The sequence below is a fragment of the Podarcis raffonei genome, chromosome Z (genome assembly GCF_027172205.1).
Source record: "Podarcis raffonei isolate rPodRaf1 chromosome Z, rPodRaf1.pri, whole genome shotgun sequence".
Classification (NCBI taxonomy): domain Eukaryota; kingdom Metazoa; phylum Chordata; class Lepidosauria; order Squamata; family Lacertidae; genus Podarcis; species Podarcis raffonei.
This window is the reverse complement of record NC_070621.1, coordinates 12398460-12425858: the sequence shown is the minus strand read 5'-3', so window position 1 is coordinate 12425858 and position 27399 is coordinate 12398460. Positions and strand designations below refer to the sequence as shown.

Here is a 27399-nt window from a genome sequence, read left to right as displayed (position 1 = left end):
GGCCCCCAACCTGCTTATCTTCTTTAGGTTGCTGCATTTTGTGCCCACACCTCAGAACATGGCTCCTGGCCTCTGTGCCCTCCAGGTGTTTTGCACTACAACCCCCATGATCACTGATCATTGGCCATTATAGCTGAGGCTGATGGGAGTTGTAGTCCAAAACATCTGGAGGGCACCAGGTTGCAGAAGGATTCCCTGGGATATATCCCTCTTCCATACCTAGTATATGAGGGCAGATACATTCTGAATGCCCTTCTCTATTTCAAAGTCTCATAGTCTTAGCTAAATCCTACCATCAAATACCTGTTTTGTTTCTCCCTTTTTCCTCTAGTAAAATCACCACCAAACATCAGCTTTGTCACTTCCCCATTACTACTGATGAAAATGTCTCTGAACAGATATTACTAGCCAAGCTTGATGGTTTCCCAGAACCAGGGGACTTATAAATCTGCTCAGACTATTCCATCCTAGAATCCACCAGGGAACCAAAGGTCACTAGGAGACTGCACGCCCTGTCTCCCAGGAAGAACATCATGGCAAGGGGAAGAACCTGAACCCATCAATGCATTGGTCACTGAAAGTGCAGCTGCTCCAATGCTTGCTTTCCTCTTCCCTCCCAATTTCTTTTTCATTTTATATTGTGTCTATCAGATTGTGAGCCTGTGGGCAATAATTGTCTTGTTTTTAATCTCTGTACAGTGCTTAGACAATTGCCAGTGCTTTACTAAGAGTTAAAACTAATAATAATAATAATAATAATAATAATAATAATAATAATAATATGCTAATTGATAATGTAGTTAATTGATAATAAATAAAAACAACCAGCTGTCTTAAGGCTGGGTACATGGAAAATTTGTAAACATTTTCTTCTTGTTGAGATCAGGATGTGATATGACTTTGCCAAAACCTGTAACTGTCCCTGTAACTTTGCCCCTGTAACTGTCCCTTCCTTCTTAGGCTTGTAATGAATTTACCACACACGTGATGAACCTTCTTCGAGAGCAAAGTCGGACACGCCCCATTTCTCCAAAGGAAATAGAGAGGATGGTAGGCATCATCCATCGGAAGTTCAGCTCCATCCAGATGCAGCTTAAACAAAGCACTTGTGAAGCTGTCATGATATTGAGATCACGGTTCCTTGATGCCAGGTAGGTCACAAGACTCTATGATTTTCTTGTCTTGATTTGTTGGTGATTTGTCCAACGCTACAGGATTTGACACTTCTTTACAGCCAGTGGGTTGTAGCTAATGTTAGTCTTACTCAGAGTGGACCCACTGAAATTAGGGAACCCTCAGTTAAGCCCCCTGGATGAACTGTGTGTGCCCTGACATCCATTGGCTGCAAGAGCCAACTTTTATGACCAGCTGAACTGCTCCTGGCAGGACAGGAATTTATATATGAATCCTTGCTGCATACAGGAATTCCCAAATGAAAGGACAGAAAAGACGTGGTTATTCTAGGAGGGGCAGAAGTTCATGGCCAATTATTTAGTACTTGGAGGCAAACTTCCATGCTGACTGGGTGCAGACAGATGTAACAGTTTAACACTAGTCATGTTGGTTCTTCAGTCATGGTGTGATCCTAGCTTCTCAGCTTGCCTTACACAGACTGATGCATACCAGCCAATCACCAAGTCTCACCCGTCCTCTCATGTTTTGCATGGGCCGCTGGTTGGTTGCAAGGCCTTTTTGGTAGTAAAGCTCATTGCCAACCCTCTCCTTATACAGCATGCCTGACAGCACTTTAAGAACTCCGCAGTGACATTTTGGTTATGCAAATGGGTGCACCCCTAACCGGTGTGGCAATGAAAAAGGTTGCTGCCACTTGGAAAGGGAACAGCTGCACCTTTCAGAAGCATATTTTGCAAACAGTTCCTCTCGCAGAACAGAAAGCCTAGACAAAATAAGTGGAAGTGGAGTAATGAGAGAAACACGGCTCCAGGGAGAGCGGTAGAATGCCGGGGGATAAGCACACCATGATACTGATGGGCTGTAGCATGCCAGATGGAAGCTCCCTATGGAGTAGCCGTCCTATCGTGGTAGTTTGATTGTGGCAAGCCTGGAGGGGGAATGGAGCTTGGAGGGAAAACACTTACAGGGAGTTTTCTAAAGGGAGGGGGAGAAAAGACTTCACAGAATTTTCTTTTTAAGAACTGAGTTTTATTGAAGAGATCTGTAATGATAATTATGGGTAGGAAATGAATATGCATAACAACTCCGTCTTCAGTATCACACCAGTAAACTGAACAATTAAACCATGCTCAATACTTTTTGCCCAACACTTCCTTCTGGTTCACATCTATTCCAAAATGAAATAAATTTGGCTCTGTTGTTCCAAGAGAGTAGCTTGGATTGATGTTTTCTCTTTTCCTAGGTGTCTGATGTGGGTCAGATTCAGTGTTGGCCCAAGGCATTTTGCTGCCTGAACCAGAGCCCAAATGTTTGTCCCCACCCCTAACTAGGGTTCTTGCTGCATCATTGAGATACCAGCAGTAGTGGGGGAAAGGGATCGGGCACCACAGGCTGCAGGGCACCCTCCAGCAGGTGGACCCAGCACTGCCTGCAAACGCAGCACAGGGTGCACCAGGGCACGGATGGCACACTGCCTGCAGGGTGCCTCAGCCTCCTCCCTCCCAGCCTCAGCTGTCCTCCAGCAGGCCCAGCACTGCCCCCAAAAGCAGCACTGGGCACACCGCTAACGTGGCGTGAGCCAGCCGGCAGAGCAGAGCGTTGCAGCTGCTGCATCACTCCCAGCCACGAGTGGGTCCAGTGCTGCCGGAAAAAGCAGCGTGGGGCACTTCACCTGGAAGGGGCACCTGGAATGGGCGTGGCTGGCATGTGCTGGCCTGCAGGTTTCCCTCCCGAGTCCCAGGCAGTCTCCCAGCAGTGCACCCCACAATGTTTTTTCCGACAGTGCTGGGATGGCACACACCAGCTTCTTCCCTCCTGGTGTGGCGGGTGCACGTGCATAATACACACATCCCAGGTGCTGCCAGGGATTGCTACGCTGGTGGATACCAGCTTCTGCCTTCATCTGCTCCCTTCTCATGGGAGCAGCCCAGCCAGAATAGCCAATGATCAGGTGTTGTGGCAGTGCTTTCTAACAGCACCTGGAGGGCCACAGGTTGCCTCACCCTTGCCCCAGAGGGAAAGAGACAGATGGAGATGCAGATGAAGTAGAGTACCTTGTACAATGTTAGGATTTCCCACACCACCCAAAATGTGTGTCCCATTAATATCTAGATAACACACTATAAATAAGTTTATCAGTAATCTGAAATCTTGGTTTGCACATCTTTGAACTTCTAAGAACAGCAGGTAAGTGGGATCTGGACCTTTGATGGAGAGAGATGGGCAAATGAATTCTTCCATAGATAAGCAATTGCTCCTCTTCTATCAGTTACTAGCCTCTCACATCAACCCTGATAAGAGCCAAGGTTTGGTTTGAATAAGTGGTGAAGCATCAATTTCAGCTAGCAAAGGTTAGAGAGAAGTCTGCTTTCCATATTTATATCCTAGCTAACTTTCAGTAATGAAGTCTCACAGCTGTAATATATTTCTTTCCTTGCGTTCTTTCCTCTTTTTGCAGGCGGAAAAGGCGTAACTTCAGTAAACAAGCCACAGAAATCTTGAACGAGTATTTTTACTCTCACCTCAGCAATCCCTACCCCAGTGAAGAAGCCAAAGAAGAGCTGGCAAAGAAATGCAGCATTACAGTATCACAGGTGGGCTGGGGTTTCCACCAAGCTGCTTGAAAGCAGGTTTTTTGCTATGGGAAGAGCCTTTGTCTCTCTTCCCTTCCTAAAATAACAACAGCCTTCCTTCCTGAGACTGGTAGAGCTGAGTACCATTAAGGAGGAATTCTTGAAATTGGCCTGTCTATCCCCCAAGTGGTGTCAATTAACGACAAATGAATGACAAGCCAATTGAAAAGTGTTTTGGAAAACTAAAAAGTGATGCTTCAAGTGATTGATTTATTGCACTTATATCCCACCCTTCATCAATTGCATGATTCCAGGCTGGGTTACACCACAATAAAATGCATAAAAATGCAATCAAAAACATTTGCAGCAAATAATCTAGAACTCGATTATCAAGTTAGTCCTCAGCAGAAATTGCAGCAACAGCAGCAGCAGCATCAAAACAGTTCCCAACAAAAGGGAAAATAAAATATATTTAATTGGCATTGAAAGGTGGCAAGTGATGGTGCCAATCATAACACTGGAGGGAGGGAATTCCACTCACAGGCCGTATCACAATGAAGCTCTTGGCAGGAGCATGAGGAGGGTTTCTGTTGCAGCTCTTAATGCACAGTCAGGGCCAGTGTAGAGAGTTTTGTCCCTTTGTGTATTTAGACCACAAGACATTAGTAATGGCTTCTTACTGAGCTGAGCTGTTATTCTTTCCCAATGATTCTGGAGATGCCATTCTGGAGATCAGAGATTAAACTGGAAGCCATCTACAATCATACCTTGGGTTACGAACGCAGCAGGTTGTGCGTTTTCGGGTTGCGGACCGCGCTGAACCCGGAAGTACCAGAACGAGTTACTTTTGTGTTTCGGCAGAAGCACATGGCAGAAGCACAAAATGACGTCATGCGCAGAAGCGGTGCTTCAGGCTGCAAACGCTGCAGGTTGCGAATGTGCCTCCCGCACGGATCTCATTTGCAACCAGAGGGATGACTGTACTGCAGCCCCTCTTCTTTCAGAGTCAATGAGAAAGATGCAGGGTGTGGGACTTAATGGTGGAAGTGACATCTGTCAGCTTCTGATTTTTAACTTCCAGGAGTCACATTGTAGCCAGCACAATGAGATCCTTGAGCGGGTTGGAGTGGGGTGTATTTACAGGCTTCATGGTCAGCTGGTAGAAGTCACTTCATCATGGGTGAATATTGCCCAAATTTTGGAGGTTTGCTAAACCTTTGCAGGTGGAATGAGCAAGTCCCTTGGCTTTTAATTCAGAACAGGGTTAGGAAACTTGTGCCATGCCAGATGTTGTTGTCTTCCGTTTCCCATCATTTCTTGGCCAATGGTCATGCTAGCTGGGGTGATGGGAGCTGAAGTCTGGCAACACCTGGAAGGCTACAGGTTACCTGTCTCTGATTTACAAGTGCTCTTGATTGTTTTTTTGCACCAAAAGCGCCCAAACAACATATAGTTGTTTGAAAATAGCAGCTTTAAAAAATCAACAACAAAAATCAACTACCCAAGTACCTATAGATCTATAGTACCTATAGATCAATCTTTTAATGCCTGAGAGAATAAAAAATATTCACTCTACCTATTCATTTCACCAGTACGGTAGGGTAGCTGGGCCTTGCTGCATAGTTAAGTTAGTCTCAAAGCTGCAGTGCCACCACTGAGAAGGCCAAGCCTTGGGCCCTGCTGTGGCCTGTGCAAGCAGTTTCAGTGCACTTTGGGATGGTGTAGTTGCAGGCACACAAAAGATCAAGTTTTCAGTTATCCTAATTATGTATTTATTTCATTTCATTTACATCCCACCTTTTTCTCCAAGCAGCTTAATGTGCCATACATGTTCCTTCCCCCTCTGTTTAATCTCCACAACAACCCTGTTAGGCTGAGAGGCAGTGACCGCTCTAAGGTCACCCAGTGCGTTTCATGCCCTAGTGGGGATTTGAACCGTGGTCTCCCATGTCCTAATCCGACACTCTTAACTACTCTTCACGGTTCTATAATACAAAATCTTTACCTGATAATATCTGTTGTATTTCATATTGTTTGTAAGTTGCCTTGAGACTGTTTGTAGAAGGCAACTAAGACATTTAATAAATAAATAATAATAAGTAATTACCTGTTAATCAGATTGTTAAACATTAAACATTGAATCAGTAAGGCGAAATGTATTTTTGGGTCAATTTTCCTGCAATTGGCCAAAGCCTACACAAAGCCTCTTACTCATAGCCAATCAGAATGCAGCCCTTTGGTAACAGTTCAATGACAGCTGTTTGTGCTGTAGCAATAAAAGTCTAGTAGACAAAACGACTGAGGCACTTGGTACATTAGAAGTGTCACAGGCTTAAAATACTGCAGCGGGATCTGTGTCTCCTGCCTCAGATGAGATGACTTAGCTGTGGGGAGAGTTTTAGATTTCTATTCATGCCCAAACATACAGCTTAACGTCTAAGGGCTCTAAAGGCATCACAGTTGTCTTTAATGTGAACTGCATGCTGCACCAGCAATGTCTGGAAAGAAAGAAAAAAGCAAATCTCCCAGCACCACAAACATGGAACTTTGATTCTGCATCTTTCTGGTGGTTGTGTATGGAAATAGAGCATAAAGCGGTGAAGGATGCATTTCTAATGTTGATGTTTTCAGCTTTAACAAAATTACAAATGCACCATGCTGAGTAACAAAAATAAATACTTATACACTCCAATTTATCATTATTGGTTAATGATATTTAATTTTAACCAAAAAAAATGGAAATGTACCGACATTTCAGTTTAGAAGTGTCAGAGTATTAGTACCATTTTCACTACTCCTGTGGACTCTCTTTTAGTCTTTCACTGTCTCTGTCTTTCTGACTCAGTCAGAATTTGCCCTTGTGACATTCTCCCAGAGGGCAGTTGGGGGCCAGTCCATAGTTGCAAAAAGCCACATGAATATGAAGTAACTATTTTTGGTTTCCATTGTTAGTATTTATAATAATAGTATGTCACATTTCATTTGAAGAAGAAAAACATAGCTGCAGTTATTGCTTGTTAATAATAATAAAAAATCAATTGGAAGTTCTAGTGTGGAGATCTGTTAACAGTCCACATACTCTAATTTTCAATGTGGCTCCTTTAAATGAATGTGGTGAAAGATAAGAAGCTGCATTATACCAAATCAGACCTTTGGTCTAGCTAAAAAAATACTGTGCACTGACAATACTGACAATGACTCTCTAGGGTCTCCAGTAGAGGTCTGAGGTTTTCCTACTACTTGATCCTTTTAAAATGGAGATGTCAGAGATACGTCCAAGAGCCTTGTGCATGAGAAACATGCATTGTGCTACTCGTCCACGGGCACTCCCAAGGCAATCACCATATTACTCAGCTTGTGAACTTGCTTGGGGGAATCTGGCCTGTTCTGGGCTCCCTAGATTTTTGGTCTAACCAAACATGGCTGTTCTTCAGTTTATAGCAGGCTTCCTCAACCTCGGCCCTCCAGATGTTTTTGGCCTGCAACTCCCATGATCCCTAGGCTAGCAGGACCATTGGTCAGGGATGGTGGGAATTGTAGTCTCAACACATCTGGAGGGCCGAGGTTGAGGAAGCCTGGGCTATAGGAAAACGTTCCCAAATGTTTTCCAAGGGCAAAGCCAGACTGGAGCCAAACTGGGAGGTGATAGAGGCAGTGATATAATTTTCTATTGTAGATCATCCTTCCCATCAGTGTTTCAAGCAGTGTCTGAGCATAAGCCACTAAGGTTTGCAACTTCTGTTCTTTCAGATTGATTAGCAGCCCAACTTTAGCTTGTTGAAATAAGAGACGATGTGGGGTTTGGCTAATGCAGCTCTTGCCAATCTGGTGCACTCCAGATGTTTTGGACTACAACTCCCATTAGTCTCAGCCAGCACAGCTGTTGCATTCCAAAAGATCAGGAGGGCACTAGGTTGACAAAGGCTGGGCTAATAAATCTCTGGTGCAGTTGTGGCAGATTCAAGCAGTAGTGTTTGTGGCATTGTCCTTGGAGAAACAAATTGCCCTTCATGAGGTAGTCATTCTTGGCTTTGACCCATGTACCAAATGGAAATTTCTAGTATAAAACTACCAACCTCATAAACAAAGGCAATGGAAGTCCTTTAAAGGGCTGTTCTGGAGGTTTCTGAGATAAGATATTACATACAGAGAAGTCCTAAATCATGCATCCTAAAGTGGTATATAATTGCTCAGTATGAATTTCTGCTGTTGCTGTTTGCTTTTTATTAATATTTGTTGTTACTATTGGTAACAGCTATGAAGCAGACAAGGTGCTTGTGGTACAGGCATTTCACCTTTTACAACTTCCTTCAGCAGCAGACATAAAATTAACCTTCACCTCCTTGTTTTCCCTGCCCCCAAACACAGTAATTAAGAAAGTTTCCAGGAAAGAAACATTGCCCTGCAGAGGCCTGCAGAAAGCTTTTTGTTCTTCTCTAAATGTTCATCTCTTCTCGTTTCACACTCAGTCATTATATCCTCTTTTCCGCACAACTCCACAGCTGCCGCCTGCTGCTGCTCCACCAAGTTTTTGTTGTCCTGGGGGCAAGAGATGGATGCAGGCTTCTCCTCACTCCCCCCCCCCCCCAATCCTCATTCTTGTCTCTCAGCAGAAACTTGGGAAGCCTTGCTTAGCAGTGTATGCTGCAATTTGCCCTTTGGCTGTTTCATTCATACAATCACAGAACTGAAATAGTCAGGCCCAGAGTCCTCTGTAGAACTGGGAGTGTGTTGGGGTGTGTGTGCTGAAGAAACCCCCCTCTCCCTGCACAAACAGGAGCCTCCTGTCTTGGCTCAATTGGACAAGCTAAACAGCCCCAGGGTGTGTTGTTTCCACTCCACTTACTTTGCGCTCCTAAAGCTTTCTCTGAGTCTCAGGCCTTCTGGCTGATGGGAGAACTTGTGCCGATAGACACTAATTAGAATTTAAAAGCGTGATTCATGTATGATATGATTTTTTTATTATTATTTTTTAAGAAAAAGGCCTTCTCAAATGAATTAGAGTTACATGCTAGAAAGGAACAAACTATTTGAGCCTGATTAAACTCTGCAAGAGCCAATGCTCCTTTGTAATCGTAGATGGGACTCCTTATTTATTGAACAGAAAGGCTGGGTGTTTGGTGATTCATAGACACCCACACCTTATTTTGGAGACCCTGGCAGGCTGCTGCCAGTCGGAGCTGAGCTTAAAAATAATTTGATCTGGTCCAAGTTATCTAACTATGTTACAGAAGGCACACAGTTGCTCTATTCTTTCAGAATTGTGCTATTTGCTTAGCATCTCTGAGGAATACAAAAAAATTCATGCTAAAAATACATACTGGGGAGAGCCTGTTTACTGTTTGTGGTTTCCATGGCCTACTTCTTCCTCTTTCTGCTGCTCCCAGTTTTCCTGAGTTTAGGAAGCGTTTGTGGTTTCACTTAGCATTAAGCTGCAGAGAGCAGATGGATGGGGTCTGTTTGGATGCACACATATAAAATAATACACAGATCAGACTTTTGAAGGACCATATTAAGCCAAATGTATTTATTAAAATGAGTATCAAACACAATTTCATTTTAATAGCATGGGAGATGCAGTATTAGGGAGGAGGGAATTTCTCCCATACAGAGCATTGTTGTCCATAATTTAGATCTTTCTGCTCTGCAGGTGTTTGTGAGAGAGGAGGAGGTATCATGTTCTTCCTGGTTATTGCGGCTGCAAGTGTGTGAAGTCTCTCTAGCCGTGTCTGGGAGACCCCCTATGAAAGAGCAGAGCACTTCTTTGCTATATACAGTCATACCTCGGGTTACAGATGCTTCAGGTTGTGTGTTTTCGGGTTATGGATGCGCCGAAACCCGGAAGTACTGGAATGGGTTACTTCCAGGTTTCGGACACGTGCAAAAATGCTAAATCGCGCTTTGCGCATGCGCAGAAGCGCCAAGTTGCAACCCTTGCATGCGCAGACGCAGCGCTGCGGGTTGCGAACGTGGCTCCCGCGCGGATCACGTTCGCAACCCAAGCGTCCACTGTAATGTAACATGGCTTCAAGCACAAGTATAGGTGTGGAGGGGGGAAGAGTTAGGCAGCTATGTTAAGTTAAATATTTGAAACTTTTATAAAGAGGGAACTGGCATTCTGTGGTTTTGTGTGTGTGTGTGTGTGTGTGTGTGTGTGTGTGTGTGTTCTATTTCAGGGATTTTAACCCTACTTTGCAGCAAGGTGTGAGGGCAGCTTACTAAGAATCAAAATAACAGTGGCAAATTTTTATGCTTTGCCACCCATTTAAGAAGCCTGTTTTGAGATTATGCAATTAATTATTTAATTAACAATAAACAATAAAATTAAAGAAAAATAAAACAAAGCTGCAGAGACAAAACAACTCATATTTAAAAAACAAAGCAAACAAAACACAAAAAAGCAGAAAGGGGCAGAAATTACACCTACATCAAGGTAGGTGCCAGGCCACCTGTCCTGGGGAGAATTTACAATCAAGGGCACTGTCACCGAGAAGGACCTTTCCCTTGTAACCACCCTCCATGCTTCGGCTACAGAAGGCACTTTAAAAAGGGCCTCTATTGAAAATCTTAGTATGCAGGCAGGCATTTGTGGAGGCCAGTAGGCCTTCAGGAGAGGAGAGCAGACCATGGAGCAAAAGATTGGAGTTGGTCCTCTTCTCCCCACACCCTTCCAGGACCTGGGCATTCTTTTTTGTTTGTTTGTTTAAAAGCCACTTAATATTTAAAAGTATTTTGAGTGTTCTACAAAAACACAACATAAAAGCAATAAAACAGTATCATGGAAATGGACCCCAACTTAAAAAAAAGTTTAAAAAGACCAGAAATGCAACTCCACTTTTCCAAATTTCATAATCTGTTAGCATTTAACTAGGAGCAGGGCATAAAGCATGCACTGCAGATAAACAACGAGAAGTGCAACAAGAAATTTCGCCTGCAGTTTGTGATCCATAAATTTGCAGTCTTCCCCTGCTTTTTTATTTTTAATAATGATGCTTCAGTGATCCCCATCGCTGTCTCAGATCAAATGTTTTTCTTTCCTGCAAGTAATAGTCCTTGTCAGGGAGGAGAATCGGAGCCACAACCTCCCTACAGTTGTGCATCTTGATGATTTAAGTAATAATTTATTGCCTTTTTTATTTAACATTGTAATTAACATGATAAATAAGTGCAAGGGTATTGTTTGAAATGTAATATACAGTTAAGCCCAATTAATTAATTGGCCTTCAGTGATTGGGAGCCGAATGATGTTCTTTTTTAATGTGGGGATAGTTTGTTTTAATGAAAAATGTGCTACTAAATAGGTTTATCTTGTACACACTGGCTTGTGCTCACACACACACAAACTAAACTAACTTTTAACACATGAAGGAACTGAGAGAGATGTGAAGATAATAGTTCCCGGAATGATTTGTAGATGAGTCAAACATTTAGAATACTTCTGGAATTATTTTATCTTCTGTTTGTTTTCTTAAAGCAGTAGCTTTCAAACTGTTTTCTACAATTCTTTGGATGCTGTTCAATGATTCCTCATTGATAACATGTGTAATGGCAGATAAGTTTTCTGAAGGACAGCTGACAACTGGCACCAGTCTCTCACTGCATTATGGAGCCTTGGATGTGTTCCAAGGCATATTCTTTAGTTTACGGCAGGGGTGGCCAGCTCCCAAGAAACTGCGATCTACTCACAGAGTTAAAAACTGGCAGTGATCTACCCCCTTTTTGGGGTTTCAGGTCAAAGTTGTTGAGTTTTTTCAGTTGTTCAGCTTCTTTGGGGGGAGCCAATGATCTACCAGTGATCTACTGCAGACGTCCAGTGATCTACCGGTAGATCACGATCTACCTGTTGGACATGCCTGGTTTATGGCAGTGATGAGGAACCTATGGCCCTCCCAGATGTTGTTTGACTCCCAACTCTCATCAGCCCCAGCAAGCATGGCCAGTGGTCAAGGATGGCTGGAGTTGTAGTGCAGCAACATTTGGAGAGCCACAGATTCCCCATCCCAGGTGTATGAGGTAATGAAGGGTGTGCCCTAGGAATTTGTTCCAGAAATCTCTGTTTAACAAAATGAAAATGTTGGCAGATTCCAAGTTAGGGATGATTAGGAAAGGGGTTGAAAATAAGCTGTTAGTATTATAATACCTTTATATAAATCCATGGGGATTTATATCACATTTAGAACACGTTGTACTGTTCTGGTTGCCTTGCCTCAAAAAAGGATACTATGGAGCTAGGAAAGAGCATCCAGAATGATGAAAGGATTTGAGCTCTTTCCCTAAAAGGAAAGTCTAAGTATTTGGGGCTTTTTATCTTAGAAAAAGAGACTGGGCTAGGGGATCTAATAGAGGTTTATAAAATTATGCACTGTGGACAGGGAGAAGCTTTTCTTGTTTCATAATGCTAGAAGTAGGAATCATCCAGTGAAATGGATGAGCAGGAGATCCAGGATGGACAGAGCTGTTAATTAATTGATGGAATTCGCTACCACAAGATGTGGTGACAGCCACTAGCTTAGACAGCTCTAAAAGAGGATTAGTCAAATTCACTGAGGATAGACCTATAAATAGCTACTAGTTCCAGTGACTGTATGGAATTTCCAGGTTCAGAGGCAGCATGCACTCAGTAACAGATGCTTATGGGGTGGCAACAGCAGGGCTAAGAGGCTAATTTTCTTCAAGCCCCACCTATGGACTTCCTAGAGGCACCTGGATGGCCACTGTGAGAAGCAGGATGCTGGACTCTTCTTATGTGCAGATGCTTCTCCATGAGGAAGCTGATGTGGAAGCTATTCCATGACCACAAATTTTAAGAATGCTACCCTAAAGTTCTTGAGGGTGCATGATACAGCCTCCTTGCCAAAACTAAACAGATAAGCTGTCTGGTCAGTGCCTTGATAGGAGAAATGCAGGCTATAATGTAATATACAAACATTTTGCATGTTACTGAACAAATTTAAGAACACTTTAGTTTGCCTTGGTCTCCCCAACTGGATGCTTAATAGTGCTCCATAAACAACATTTCCACTGTTGAGTTCCTTTTTCCACAATACCTTGTAATGTTTGGTTACTCTTACTCTGATATTAAGCCCACAGCAGCTGTAGCGAACATGAATGAAAATGCATGATGATTGCAATCAGCTGCAGGACCACATTCTCCAGCATGAGAATGCCTAAACGTTGGCAACCCTTATCAGAGTCCAATTGGTTCTCTCCATTCCACCAGGTTTCAGTTACTGCACTATATTAATGTCATCCTCTAGGACCAAGCACTCCAGTTCACCTGTCTTGGCCTGGAGGATTCTGGCATTAGCATGTAAACACTTAGATACAGTGTCTCTCTCCAAGAATCTTTGGCACTTGTGTTTTGGCCTGGGGTGCTTTGGCCTCTATAAATTGCTATCATGGACACCTGAACTGGTTCTGTGCCTGCCCCACTGAAATTTTCATTATTATTTTTTCATCCTCATCCCACAGGGGACACTTGTGTTGAATTGGATCTGACCACTGCAATCAGTTTAAAAGCTATTCTCTTGCCTTTTTTATTTTAAGCACCAACAATATGGTCCCATCCTGATTCAAGTGGAGTCTATCTCTTTTGTACATACCAGGCTTGTCCCAAAATGTTCCCCTGTGCCAAAACAATCCAAACCCCTCTTTCTGACACCATTGCCTCATTCACATATTCAGACTACAAACTTGTCTCTGCCTAGCTGGCCATATGTGTTTAGTGCCAGCTAGATAGCATATAGCCAAGCTTCCCAGAAGTCTTTCTGCTTACTCCAAAGGTCTTCATAAATCCCATTTTCAGAGAGTGATGTCTTCCCAGATTGGCACAAGCAGCACCTTAGTCAAGAGAGACTGCAGCATCTCTTGATTAGATTTGGATTTCTTTATTGACTTCTGCAGAAACGGTCAAGATAATAACCCAATATGGGTTAAGCTTGCATTACGTTATTTATTTTTTTGCCAAAAAAGTCACTTTTGACTCTTTTGCTTGTGACTGCAATTTTGCTACTCTTCCTAATATTCTAATTTGAATTGTCTTATGTTCCTAAGTTAGCATCAGGTCTTAAAAATGTTCCTTGGGGACAAAACACAGGGAAAGGGAAGGACCTATTGCATTCTCCCCAGATGGATATACCTGAAACTGGTGGGGATGTATAGTGGGGTAGGAGAGCTGAAAATAATGCCAATATATTTCACATCTGGCAATGTGCCCCTTTGGTTTCAGATGGTACATGGGTAAAGGTACCCATGACCATTAGGTCCAGACTCTGAGGTTGTGGCACTCATCTCGCTTTATTGGCCGAGGGAGCCGGCGTACAGCTTCTGGGTCATGTGGCCAGAATGACTAAGCCGCTTATGGCGAACAAGAGCAGCTCACAGAAATGCCGTTTACTTTTCTACCGGAGCGGTACCTATTTATCTACTTGCACTTTGACGAGCTTTCGAACTGCTAGGTTGGCAGGAGCAGGGACCGAGCAACGGGAGCTCACCCTGTCGTGGGGATTCGAACTGCTGACCTTCTGATCGGCAAGCCCTAGGCTCTGTGGTTTAGACCACAGCACCACCCGCGTCCCTTGGTACATGGGTAGATGAGCCTAAAACACCCAGGGCCCAAATTTTCATAGCCCTCTAGCAGTTATAGTGGCTCATTTACCAGAAGTCATGTATTTTGTGTTATCTCTAGAAGTGTATACTCGATTCTGATCAAACTAAGCCTCCTAAATGCATTGGTTGCCCAATGTGATTTTTTCCCAGCACTCCTACCCCGCTAATATGCCTTCCTTTAGTGAGAGAATAGCAGATTCAAGGAGAAATGTTAGACCCTGAATTTCCCCAGTCATAAGATTAGGCCATATACAGTGTGCTCTGTAGCTGATACAGAGTTCCTAGAAGTTTCAGGAAGAATTTGGAACCATAGGAACCAATAATGGGGGCACCTGTGGTGCTCCAGATACTCCTGGACTGTCGCTAGCAAAATCCCTGAACCTTGGCCTTGCTGGCAAGAGCTACTGGGAGTCTTATAACCTCTGGAGGGCCACAGGTTCCCCACCCCTGCTATAAACAGAGTGTGCTCTAGACTAGAACATACACAATGCATCAATGGTAGCAGTTGGCCTTCAGTCCCTTTCTCACATAAATGGGCTCTAAAGCAGATGGAAGCACCCAGAGAAAGGCCTTTGATTACTCTTGGCATCCAGGGAAGCTCATATGGGAGTTGGTTTAAATGTCCACTGTATCTGTATGCTTGAGGGATGAGATTAGCCTCTGTGCATGTGTCTTACTTGTCAGTGGCAAACCATCTCAGAGTAAATGGGGAAACCCCAGATGCCTACTATTGCTACAAAGGATTCATCCAGATGTTTCCAGAAGGAAGTAGGATGCTTAGCAGGTATAGAAAGTTTGCTGTCTCCTCCCCTCTCCCCATGATTCTAGCAGGTAGAAAGGTCAGTTGGGGCTTCAAGGCAGCTGTGAGGAATGTGGGGGGGGTGAGCAATAGGGGTGAAGGATAGCCTGGGGTTAACTGTGGCTTTGATGGCTGCCAACCCTTTCTGCATTCCAGACAGTGGGCAGAGCTTGTGGCTGTTCCATAAGCATGTTTCATGAAAGACCAAGAAGGCAAAGATTTATTGGCTTCAGCAGTCACTTTCTGCTTTCCTGGAATTTAGCTCCAGGAAAATGGGTTGGGTTGCATGAAATAAGAAAGTGAAGTAATAAATTGAAAAATTCTGTGTACAATTTTTGATGGGAGTGGATGGGTGGGGGACTAGCTCTGGCTTGGGTATTCATTTGGATGTGGAATGCAGGTTAAACATAACGTATGATCCACTGCTCCTTTCATTGCTTCCAATTAAACCTTGCTTGTTAGTTTAACCTCTAGGTAATCCCATCAAACAACGGATGTCAAGGCAACACTGCCCACAGTGGCTTTGGATGAGTGGCCATTAATTTTAATTGCCTTGATATTAAAGATTAAGAAGTAGTGGGACTAGCAGGGTGGAAACGATCCGACAAATCCACTCGCTGAGCCTTCCCCAGGCTGCAGGGATATTAAAATTTTACTGTGAGAATTAAACAAGCCTTTATTAGTGATGGCTGTTGTTTGATTGGTCCAGAGGTATGCATAAACACCAGATTCTTATATATCCGCGGACAATATGGTTGACGTATAGAGATTCTGCAATTATGAAACTGTTAATAAAGCCATAATTGGATTGTCCACAGTAATTATTTGCTGGCTTTCATTAATGTATTATTGCTTCCTGACTGACAAGGTAATATTAAGTGCAATATATACAATACAGCCGTGTGTCGTCCTGGGAATGCAGCATGTAAAAAGATGCACCTTCACTTATTGCATTTAAAGCTTGGGGGCCTTTCATTAATTTATGTTAAAGCAAATGCCAGCATTATGGAACCAAGAAAGAATTCTCTTTTTCCCCACACAGTGAAAATGCCTAATCCTAGCTGTAGAGTTGAGCAGTGTTTTTAACAACCAACTCTGACCAGTTAAAAGGTTAGCCCAACATTATTTGAGCAGGGTGGGGTACAAGGACAGATTGCTAGCCTTTCCTCCTTTCAAAGTATAATGTACCATAAGCAGCACATATTGTATCCTTACTTTCCATTGAAGGCTATAAAATGTCCAGCTAATGATTGCCTGTACCAAAAGATGTGGGAGCTCTAGACAAATAGGTTACCGTAATTGTTTGGTTTTACCAAGCTCCACCCCGCGACAAGACTCTGGAAATCTGCCTTATACCGGAGCAGGCTTCTTGCCGTTCTATTCTGAAGGGCAATGATTTTCCATGATTTCTGGCAGAGAAAGGATCTTCCCTATCCTTTTCGCTGGGGATGCCAGGGATTGAACCTGGGACCCCTTGCCAGCAAAGAATGTGCTCTTCCTACTGAGTGGTGGAGCCTTCCCCATTGGGAAGCTAAAAGGGAGGGGAAGGTAACAGACTGTGTTTAGGAAATCTCAACTAGCAGAGTTCCCCACCCTGCCCCAGAATATTCATTGCTATAGGACAACCATAAATGCCTCCATACTATCAGCAATCTGCATCCTCACTTCAGACCTATTTGCACAGCTAGCAACCAGCACCTACCTTATTTACAAGGCCCAGAAGAAAGAGGCCAAGAATGAACATGGGAATACCAAGGGGCAGAAACAAGTATCCTCTTAGCTGCAGCCTGTCTTTATAACAGTCTTGGACATTTATGAGTAAATTATTATTACATTATTCATCAGGCTGTGCTAGCTGGAGCTAATGGGAGATGTAGTCCAAAATATTCGGAGGGCACCATTAGTGAAGACTGTATTGTTACAATCTCTAAATTTCAGCTGTTGTAGATATGCTTGATAAGTACTTTGTTTCTGTTATATTGATGCCCTGGTGTGGACATAAGAGAATGCAGCCTTGTCTGCCAGTGAGAGAGGGAGTTTTTCATAGTTATTTACTACAGTTATTAATTATGAACATTCCCCTAATGGCCAAGATCAGAAAATAGTTTCTGCATGCCATTTTCCCAGCGGCTTTGTTTCAGCTGCTCCGGCCATGACCTTTGGGCGGGTTAATAGGTAGAGCCTTAGAAGCTGGCTTGGCAACAACAAAGCCATCTTCAAAGGGAGATAACAAAGCAACATTTCATACATTATTGATTTATTTGAGCCCCCCTCATTGTTGCAATGGACTGAGCTCACTTCTGTTTGCCAACCTGCCAAGGTTGTTCCAGCCCAAATAACAAATAACAATTGCATGTTTCTCCTTAAAATTCCCTCTTCATTTCCCTCTGTTCTACTTTTATATTTCTCTCTCTCCACCCCCTCTCTCTAACTCCACCTAATAATGGTTTCTTTTTGACAGTGGTTTTGCTTTGAATGCCTGGTAAGGTCCAAAGGCAACTTCTATCATGGAAGTGTTAACTATGTTTAGCAACAAAATAAGGGCAGCCAGTGCTTCTTATACTCCTGATAGGAACTTGCTGGCTCCGTAAGAGGGTAACAATTTATGGAATTGTGGAAGGGAGTCATCTTCTTGTTACCCCACCCACACACCCCACCACAGAAAGCTAGAGTGATAAGGCCTGGGCTCAAGTTTGACCAGTGGTGAAGGAAACACTTTCTGTAGATTAACATTTGGGCTTCTGAACACGAATGGCAGACAAGAACTGGGTACTCTGAATACTCTGAGGCAGTCCTCAAATTACCGTGGGGAGGTGGGTCCACTGTCTTTATAAGGCTACAAGGACCATGGCTTTGCTAAAATTGAGGGAGCCATAGGTGGGGATTGTGGGTATTATCAAGCTCAAATCCTTCCTTTTAACAATTCCAGCAATGCTTGAAGGCTTGATAATGATTCTTGGAGGGTTCTGGTTTGGCGACAGACCCCCATGGTGACTTTTCGAGGTAGGAAATGTAGCAGCTTTACAACTTGATAAATGAAAGCTATCACAGAATGCTGAACAGAAAGGCGGTCTTCCACATTTTTCAACTCCAGCACTAAAATGGAATTAAAAAAACATCACAAAGTTAAGTACTAAGTGTGCCTGTACTTTAACATGCCTTCAGTTTAAATTTGCTTCCACCTTAAGTTTTAGTTGGTCTGAGTTACTGATTTTAAAACTGTATTGGACCCTTTAGTCCTAATTTATTGCATTCTGGATTTAAGTGGCCACTTTTATTAGAGTGAAGACTGAGGGTTTTGTTTTGGAAGCGCGGGAACTGATGTCTTGAAGCGTCCCATTTGTTGCCACAAAACATCGTGGGAGATTTGGCTCCTCCCCCTCCGGTCTCTCTCTGATTTAAAAATGTACTCTCCTTTCTGTGGCAGGTATCCAACTGGTTTGGCAACAAGAGAATCAGGTACAAGAAGAACATAGGGAAATTTCAGGAAGAAGCCAACCTTTATGCAGCAAAAACAGCAGTGACAGCTGCGCATGCTGTGGCGGCAGCTGTCCAAAACAACCAGACAAATTCACCCACCACACCAAATTCTGGTATGTACCAGCCTCTTCTTCATGGCATGGCCTAGTTCACGTGTTAAAGGCAAAACTGGAAGTGGGAGGTGGGTATTTATCTCAGAGGAGCAGAAATTCTCTTTCATAGCTTATTGACTTCTTGGGGTGAGACTTTTTTCTCTTAAGGTGCACCCTGCATTGCCTTAGCAGGCAGCCCTGGGAGTTCATTTAAATGAAAAGTTGGGTGAACTATCAGTTTCTTGACGCATTCCAGAACAGCAGACACACAGCTAAAGGTCTGGCAGACTAGTTTAAATTATTATATTTTGGAAACTCAGGCCTTGTTTTGTAAATTATGTAGCCTGTGAATTCACACTGAGCTGTTAGAATTCTTGTAAGCCTTCCATTGTTCCTTTGAAAAACCAGCATGGTTACAAAGACCCAAGGCAAGTACATACTTTAAAAGCGACTTGCTGAAGCACACCCTTTCCTTAAAGATTTGATGTGGAAAATTGGCCTTGCATAAGAGTCTTATTTCAAACACAGTGGGGTGGGGTAAGTGTTTGGAACACTTTTTCTTTCCTGTAGATGCTTCCTCAGTTTTATTTCAGGAAAATAATGGTTGGGCTATCTCATTTCACAGTGTTCTGTGAATAACAAATAACAGAATAGCAAATAAACAATTCATGGTCAATGTTTTCCACCCACATTGTGTTTCCGAGGCCCCCAAATTTGGTCTGTCGTTGGTAGCCAACAGAAACGGGGGGGGGGGTAGCATTACCTGAACTTACACTGTACCTCTGAAACAGTAGAAAGTGAGGGATAATCTTCTGGTCCTTTTGACACCTTTAATCATGCAGCTGGTGAAGTCAGTGGGGGATTGTACCTGACCAAGCACTTAACTTCCAAAGGAACAGCCTTCTTCTCCACCTTAGCCAAACAGGATGGAGGGGATTGCCCACACAGTTGTTTGGTCTTCTTAGGCCCTCTTGAGTGTCTCAGAAGCCCAAGTATCTGTGGGACAGTCTTTGCCTCCTACCCTTCAGGGTTAAGGAGAAAGGCTGGGAGCAATCACACTTAGTGAGTAGTATTGTGGTGCCTTACTCTTCCATGATTGTTCTTTCTAAGTATCTTGTCTGCTGTTTTAGATGTTTCTCAGCAATGTGTAGCCATGGGAAGGCTGGTCTCCTTAGTCCAAGGATGCAGTCGCACTTTGCAAACATCAAGAAGCAAGAGTTACGCCCTAGAACCCCTTTCAATACCGAGAGGTTCCATTGTAGACCATCTAATATATACAGTTTTTCCCTGGGGGTAGCAAGCTTGAAAACTGCTCTCCTTGATAAAGTGTTAGGTCTAATCCAGACTTCCTCTTGTGCCATGCTTTCCAGGCACAGCTCTGTGCTTTCCAGGTTCATCTACAAGCAGTTTTTGTTGTAGTTCCACTGCTTTCCTGGGTAAAACCTCCTGTTTACCACTGAATCAGTACGAATGGCAGCCCATGGAAAACCCAGTTACCATTTGTTCTGTTGCAGTGGTAACCAGTGGGTTTTCCCAGGCAAAGTGATGGGACGAAAAAAAATTGCTCAGAGACAGACATAGAAACCATGGACCTGGGCCTGGAAAGCAAGTTGCCTGGAAAGTCTGGATGAGTTCTAAGAGTAGTAAGAAAGAAGTGTGAGCAAATATTAGGTTGTCTGTTGCGATTTCTTTCGTGAGGATTTCCTGGCAATGTGGTGCCGTTGCATATAGTACTAACAAGAAAACAGTAGTCCAAAGAGACATCTCTTCTTCCTTTTGCACCAAAGCAAAAGCTGCTCTGTTTTGATGCAGTGTAACCACAGAGAAGCCTCCTTAAAACTAGAAATAGCAAAGCTAAGTGACAAACTAAATAAGAGGTGGCTTCTTCTGATGAGAACAAATCAACTTAATTAGCAATTAGCAGCCATTTCCATCCTAAGGAGGCATTAAACCCCCATGCTCAGTATAAGACTTTTCTTGGGTATTTAGTGACGGCACCTAAAGGGAGCCACTGCCTGGGGGTTGGGGAGGGGCAGTGCATGTAGCTTCCAAGAACTTGTGCAGAGAACAGCTCTTTTGCATACAGAGCAAAACTGCACTATAAGACCTTAAGTCTGTTTCTCCACTGCCCTGGGAAATTGGCTCCCACTAACATTTCTTTGTTTTTGGGAGCCTGAATTATAAAACAGCCAGATTAGTATTTATTAGGGCTGCTGCCTGCTAAAATCAATGTTAATCAGTTAACCTTATGAGTTTAGTTGATCAACTATCAAATGAATTTGCATGTATTAGTATCCAGGTAAACACAATCACTTTTAGATGGCACCATAGCAGGAATCCTCTTAGAAGAGACGTTCCCTTCTGTGTGTGAGAGAAAAGAGAGTGCTTTTAAGATGCTCCTTTTAAAGTGATTCTTGCCATTTTCCAGTTTTTATAGCCATTTATATTTTTAAATTGTTTTAAAACTCCTCCCTGACTCATAGGGGACCACTGATTCAGTGTAATCAGCTAAACATTGCTTCCCTAGTATTAACAGTTGTTATAATGAGAAACGTTACACGTAAACACATAGCAGCATGAAGAACCCAATTGCCAAAGCCCATCCTGGAATGAAGGTCCTACAGCCAAATCACACATGCAGGGATGTTGCTTGATTTATCTGCCTTTACTTACTATCACTTGAGGATTCATAGGCAGTGTTGTGCTGACGGTGCTGCCAAAGTTCCGTCTGTAGTAGTAACATACTGGATGGCCCATTCTCACATGGGAAAGCCTTGCTTAGTCCATGGAAGTCTGTGCCTTAAGTTCAAGTGATAAGCCTGCATGTATGAACCAGATCTTAGAACACTTCTGGAAGATGTTGAGACAAGTTTGGTTTCAGAAAGCCCCCGGGAGAAGGACCTTCAGAGCTGTGTGGCAACCCTAATGCAGTACTTTCCCCTAAAAAAGTACCCATGTGGAAAGGTCACACAGTGAGTGTTACTAAGGACTAGCTTGCTCCATTATGTTTGACCATACCCACTTGTGTTTAGCAGATCACATGAGTAGTCCAGTTGAACAAACAATAAACTTGGGAAGGGAAATCACTATGTGCTGCAGAAGCAACTAGTGAGAAAGATGGAAATCCTTATTTACAGGTGTACATAGCACTGCTTACACAAGGAAGTTTCTTCACATGAACCATTAAAAATGCAGGAAAACTGTCTTGGGCACTCTTGCAGTTGTGTCCAGCTAGGTTTCGCTTAGGAAACCTGTTGAGATTTGTACAGCGGTACCTCCAGTTGCAGACGGGATCCGTTCCATAGTCAGATCCCGGGGTTTCCACAACCTGAGGACCGCTTCTCCGCATGTGTGCGTGGTGAAACCCGGTAAAATACTTAAGGTACGACTGTATACCTTAAGTTAGTCGTGATGACCATTATTTTCCAGAGACAGACAATCCTTGACCAATCAGAGACAACCATTGGAGACAACTCCAGGCGAATCAGATTTTCACAGAAAATCTCCACCCATTGTTTCCCTTGGTACTTCAGTACATAATGAATTAAATTCTCTATCTCATTCAGATTCTGAGCAATTGGGAAACTAAAGCATGTTTATATCTGATATATAATATGGTAGAAGGCAGAGCCTGTAGGTGTAGCTCAAGAAAGGCACTATTATTTTAAGTAAAGAATGTAAAATCTTCCAAGATATCTGAGTGCTTGAGTGTTTCTTTTTAAAGGACCATCAAGAACTTTAGATTTTAACAGCTCTATGACTTTCATAAATCTTGCCTCATTTGGTTTGTTTTTTAATCTAAAGGGTCCAAAAATACTTGCTGCTTCATGAAAAATATATGCTGCTTCATGAAATTCATTTGAGTCATTTGTGTTGATCTCTCTTAGTCTGTGGGCCTCTGATTTTATGGGGTGTCATTCTCTGCAAAGGGTTTCCTTCTCCTCTCCTCTCCTCTCCTCTCCTCTCCTCTCCTCTCCTCTCCTCTCCTCTCCTCTCCTCTCTCATCCTCCTTATTCCCCTTGTCTTTTTGGAGGTCTTTTGGGGTAGACATATGATGTTTGCCACTCTCTTTTATTCAGCTACTTAACTCTTTCCTTTCCAGGTTCTTCAGGTTCTTTTAACCTCCCTAATTCTGGGGACATGTTCATGAACATGCAGAGTCTGAATGGGGATTCTTACCAGGGGTCCCAAGTCGGAGCCAATGTGCAATCACAGGTAGGAGAAAAACGCCCCTCCCCCCGATTAAGGCCTCTTTAGCAGGGTATGGTTTGGGCTTTATTTTAAAAGAGGATAAAAAGAAAAGGCAAACAAACAAAAACAATCCAACAACAATTTTCACCTTTTAATTGGGCCTTCCTATTTATTACAAAAATTAATCAATGTTGGCTCCTCACAGCACTGAATCTTGCCAATGAAAAGAGCTGGCTTCCTCCCTCTCCCCAATTTGAAACTTTTCAAGCTTTGTGAATGCAGTTCGGCTCTGGCTTGAGCTCATGGCGTTGGGTTGGGTGTGTTGTTTGGCTATCAACACTAAAGCTTTTATTTATTGTGACTTCTTTTTTTGCTTTGTATATGGAATCTCCCTTTGTTACATATTTTAATTTCAAAAACTGATATAGCTGAGCTGTGTGTGTGTGTGTGTGTGTGTGTGTGTGTGTGTGTTCAAATGCATTGTGTTCTCAGTTCTCATTCAAACAAGATTAACCTGTTCATCTAGGACCTCCAGGTCTGTGTATTTTCTGCAATGGCGCGTGACCAAAAGTCTGGCACTGTAAAAAAATTGGCTGTGAGATCCCTTGATATAATCTCAGGTCTTTGTTAGTTTAAGGAATACTGTTTCAGTGCTCTGAATAGTGTCTGGTCCTCTAACTTGGCTAGCAGAAGTAGAAATGTGTGCCATATGAGTATATGCACATGAGCTTCAAAGACATAATTTATCTAGATTGCAGGACACCATTTGGATTCCCCCCACCCCCGTTTTTGGTGCAGTAGTGTCTAAGCAAGGGGTGTTAGACAGGGTCAAATGTCCCCACACAGTAGGCACCTAAGGGCAACATACGTTTTCCACAAAGAAATGGCCAGTTCGGGGAGAGGGGAGGTAGTATTTGGTGTCTAAAATGAATAACCTTGTTCATTTTGCAGTTCTCTTTCCCATATCCCTTCATTGCCTGTAAATCACCAGTTCCCCCTCTCTTGCTGGGTCTTAGCAACCCCCAGCTGTTATCCTGAAAAACCTTGTCATGTGCCAAAGCAACTTCCTCCTGCCATCTCACCAAACTGAACATTCTGCTTGCCCCCCATGTTCTGTAAACCACCCTGAAGCAGTAAATACGGGCAAGTTGCAAATTCCCTGCTCCAGTACCCTGCACTTTACCCTCTTATACTGTCCATAATTCTCAGAACTGTGCTGCCAGTTTAAAGGAATCAGCAGTAGAGAGAGTAATGCCAAGACATGCAGTAGCAGCTCATCCTGAGCCAAGCCCTTTGCCCTATGAAGGGCATCAATTTTAGTCTTGAGGATGGCTCTGCAACTTGTTTTGGATATGGTAGGGATACAGTGCTTGCACAGCGGATCCCAAAGGAAATCTATGGTACACTACATATCCTCCTGAGTAAAGTTGTGCCTCCTTATGTGTGTTTTTTTAGCATGTGCATTCAGTTATCATACAAACATGTGCCACTTGCCCTAGATTGATAGGCTTGTTTTTCTGTGAAACTCTTTCTCTCACATCACCATCAACCCCCACCCCATTCTTTTCCATGTTAGAAATAATTTTGAATTTTAAGTGTTAGTGTGCTGGTAGATTTTTTTTTTTTTTGAATGATGAGATTATTCTTGTTTGCTCATCTGCCCTTGCAGGTGGATACACTGCGTCATGTTATCAATCAGACGGGAGGATACAGTGATGGCTTGGGAGGAAATTCGCTGTACAGTCCACATAATTTAAATGTGAGTACCATTGGCAACAGTTGTTTGGAGAGCAGCATGCATGGTGTTAGGCAAATGGAGTCACTGATACATGTATTATTGCAGCATTTCTTAATGCTATTTTCCTATGCTGTGGACTTGAGCTTCATAGTGTGGGGCACACAAGGGCTCTCTGGGAGAGGAAGCTCCTTGTCCCAATGAGATGAAAAGTTCTTTCCAAGCCTCCTCTTGGTGATGCAGACAAGAATGCTACCCTGTGTAAGATGAAGCTAGGTAACAGAAAATTGATTGCGTTCAACTATATTTTATTAAGAGTAGACTCATTGAAACAAATGAACATTCATTGGGTCTATTACTTTCAAAAGGTTTACTTTGTTGGAAGCGCTATTTCTAGGGAAAGCAGCAGTGCCCAGCATCCATGATCAGCTGCTGAGATCCAAACACCTGGCACTGCTCACCTTGGGTGCTGTTTGAATTTTCTACCTTCTATCTGTGGGAAAATTAAAATGGCAGATGGTTTTCCAGCTATAGCTGCTGCCCCCACTTAAGCCCAGAGCTGGGTGGGCAAACAACTGGCCAAGGCCACCAGCATGGATGGAGAAGTCACCCCAGGACACTTTGCTAGGACCTCCCCCCACCCCACCCCCAACCTGGCTCTAGCTCTCATAACTTCCTCTTTTCTTTTGTCATGCTCTTCTCTGTGGTCATACATTTTATTTACAGGTTTGAAGCATTAGAGAAACCTACAGAACATGTATCCCATGTACCAAGAGCTTCACTGGTTGCCAGTCTGTATCTGGGACACAATTCAAAGTGCTGACTCTGACCTACAAACCTATGCTACTTGCATTTTCTGGAAGACTGTGTTCCCCCATTAAAGGTTTTAAGATCTTCAAGGGGCCATTTGTTATGTACAACCAACACCTAAACTTATAAGGCTGGGATACCTCGAGCATTCATGCATGAGACTGTTAATCCTAGGGTTTGAGTACCATTCTGGGCACAAGATTCCTGCACTGCAGGGGGCTGGACTATATGATCCTTATGGTCCCTTCCAACTTTACAATTCTCTGGTTCTCTGTGTCTGTTCCTAACAGCCATGGTAGAAAGGCAGTATATAATAAAATAACTAATAAGCTATGGAGCTCCTTGCTGAGAGAGGCCCATCTAGGCACCCTTCTGATGACCTTCTGCTTGTTGTTGTTCTTCAAACACACCACAGGCTTCATTAGCTGACTCAGCCACTGCAAACGTGCATTTGCTTCTACATACGTTTTCATGTACATGTTTTCGTTTTTACTTTTTTTATTACTGTTTTTAGTCACCTTGAGTGCCATTTTGATAGAAAGCCAGAATACAAAGGTAACAAATAAATTAAACCTAGAGGGATGAATGTGTGTGCAGAGTAGTGTTTATCTGAGAAGATGTAAAAAATCAGCAGATGGAAATTTCAGTATGAATTTGGTAAGAGACGGTAAAACGTATAGGCCTATAGCCCATAGCCTGTAGCCTGTAGCCATAGCGTTAAATATGTTTGTGGTGTTGCAAGTTAAAAAATATCAAGGGCACCCTGGCCTTCATATATCACAACTAACAAACTCACAAAGTGCTGCTGCTGCCAGATGAAACTTTTCCCTCTAAGGTGGTCTCATGCACTGTATGTCCCCTACCTCACCTCACCCAAATCAATAAGTAGGGAGTGGTCCATACCCCTAACAACTTTCTTATGGACTGACAATGTCTCTTCTGAGGGGTGGGGGTGTTAAAAGTCACTCTGTTAGAAGCTTAAGTATTGGGGAAGGGCTGTCACCCGGTGGCAGTACAACTCCATGTAGGGCTAAGGAAGTTTTTCTGACTGAAAACCTGGAAAGCTGCTTGACAGACCAATGGACAACTCTGTGTAATGCAGCTTCCCGTGTTCCTATATTTCCTTTGCTTTCCAGGAGAGTGCCCATTCCTGAAGTGTGTACGGCTGCCATGTGATCTATCCCTTCCACCTTTGTAGAGTCTTTGGCAAAGACATCAAAATGTGAATCAGGCACACAAGTAGAGATCCTGTGTGGATGGTGTGCATCTGAGTTCCTTCCCTGCTTTCTTATACCTGTAGAACAGCAGGCAAAATAAGATAATCAAATGGGAAACTAGGACAAGTTAGTGGGTTTGGCTTAATACACTCTGGGAAAAATTCCCATGGATCAACTTCTCTCACCCAAGGGGGTCAGCCTGCCCTTCAAATTGATGATAATGAATCCATTGTAGCATTTCCTAGAAGGCTATAATTTTCTTCATAAAAGTTATTTGTCCTTGTTATTCATTAACAGAAAGGATGTGACTGTGGTTCAAGCTAAATCTAGGACTTATGGGTGGCACCATTGAGTCATGGTTATTAACTATTTATGTAGCAATTTTAATCTTGTATGATATAAAAAGTGCTGTTCAGTCAAGTCCATATTATACCATGTTTCAGTTAAAAAACCAAGGGCTGCTTACTAAAGATAGTTTCCGTTCTGTATCATTTAATCTCTTTCTCTCTCTTTTCTTCTTCTTTCTTTTTTCTTATTTCTCATGGAGTAAAAGGGTAGACTTCCTCACCTTTTCAGGGCATGATTTTGGATGAGGTGGGGGTTCTAATCCCCTTCCTGGACTGTGAATACAGAACATGCAGTCTTTAACTTTGTTGACACCAAGGTGGAAAACCTGGGTCTGGGCTATACCTCTTCAGGTCGCAAGTAGGGGCTTGCATGGTTGATGTTCCTCTGTACATTCTCTGCACATAAAAAACTA

At 43.1% G+C, this 27399-nt stretch overlaps 1 protein-coding gene across 9 annotated transcripts in view; it reads left to right on the top strand.

Moving 5' to 3' along the window:
- PBX3 (PBX homeobox 3) overlaps nt 1-27399 on the top strand; it is a 229769-nt gene that overhangs the window by 193793 nt on the left and 8577 nt on the right. For 7 of the 9 annotated variants that reach the window (XM_053374376.1, XM_053374377.1, XM_053374379.1 and 4 more), the window contains 5 exons: nt 961-1151; nt 3593-3728; nt 18542-18707; nt 22789-22901; nt 24547-24636. In XM_053374376.1, the coding sequence (XP_053230351.1) occupies nt 961-1151; nt 3593-3728; nt 18542-18707; nt 22789-22901; nt 24547-24636 (696 nt within the window). The remainder of the gene's footprint in view (nt 1-960; nt 1152-3592; nt 3729-18541; nt 18708-22788; nt 22902-24546; nt 24637-27399) is intronic. The other 2 variants (XM_053374380.1, XM_053374382.1) reach the window with 2 other exon arrangements.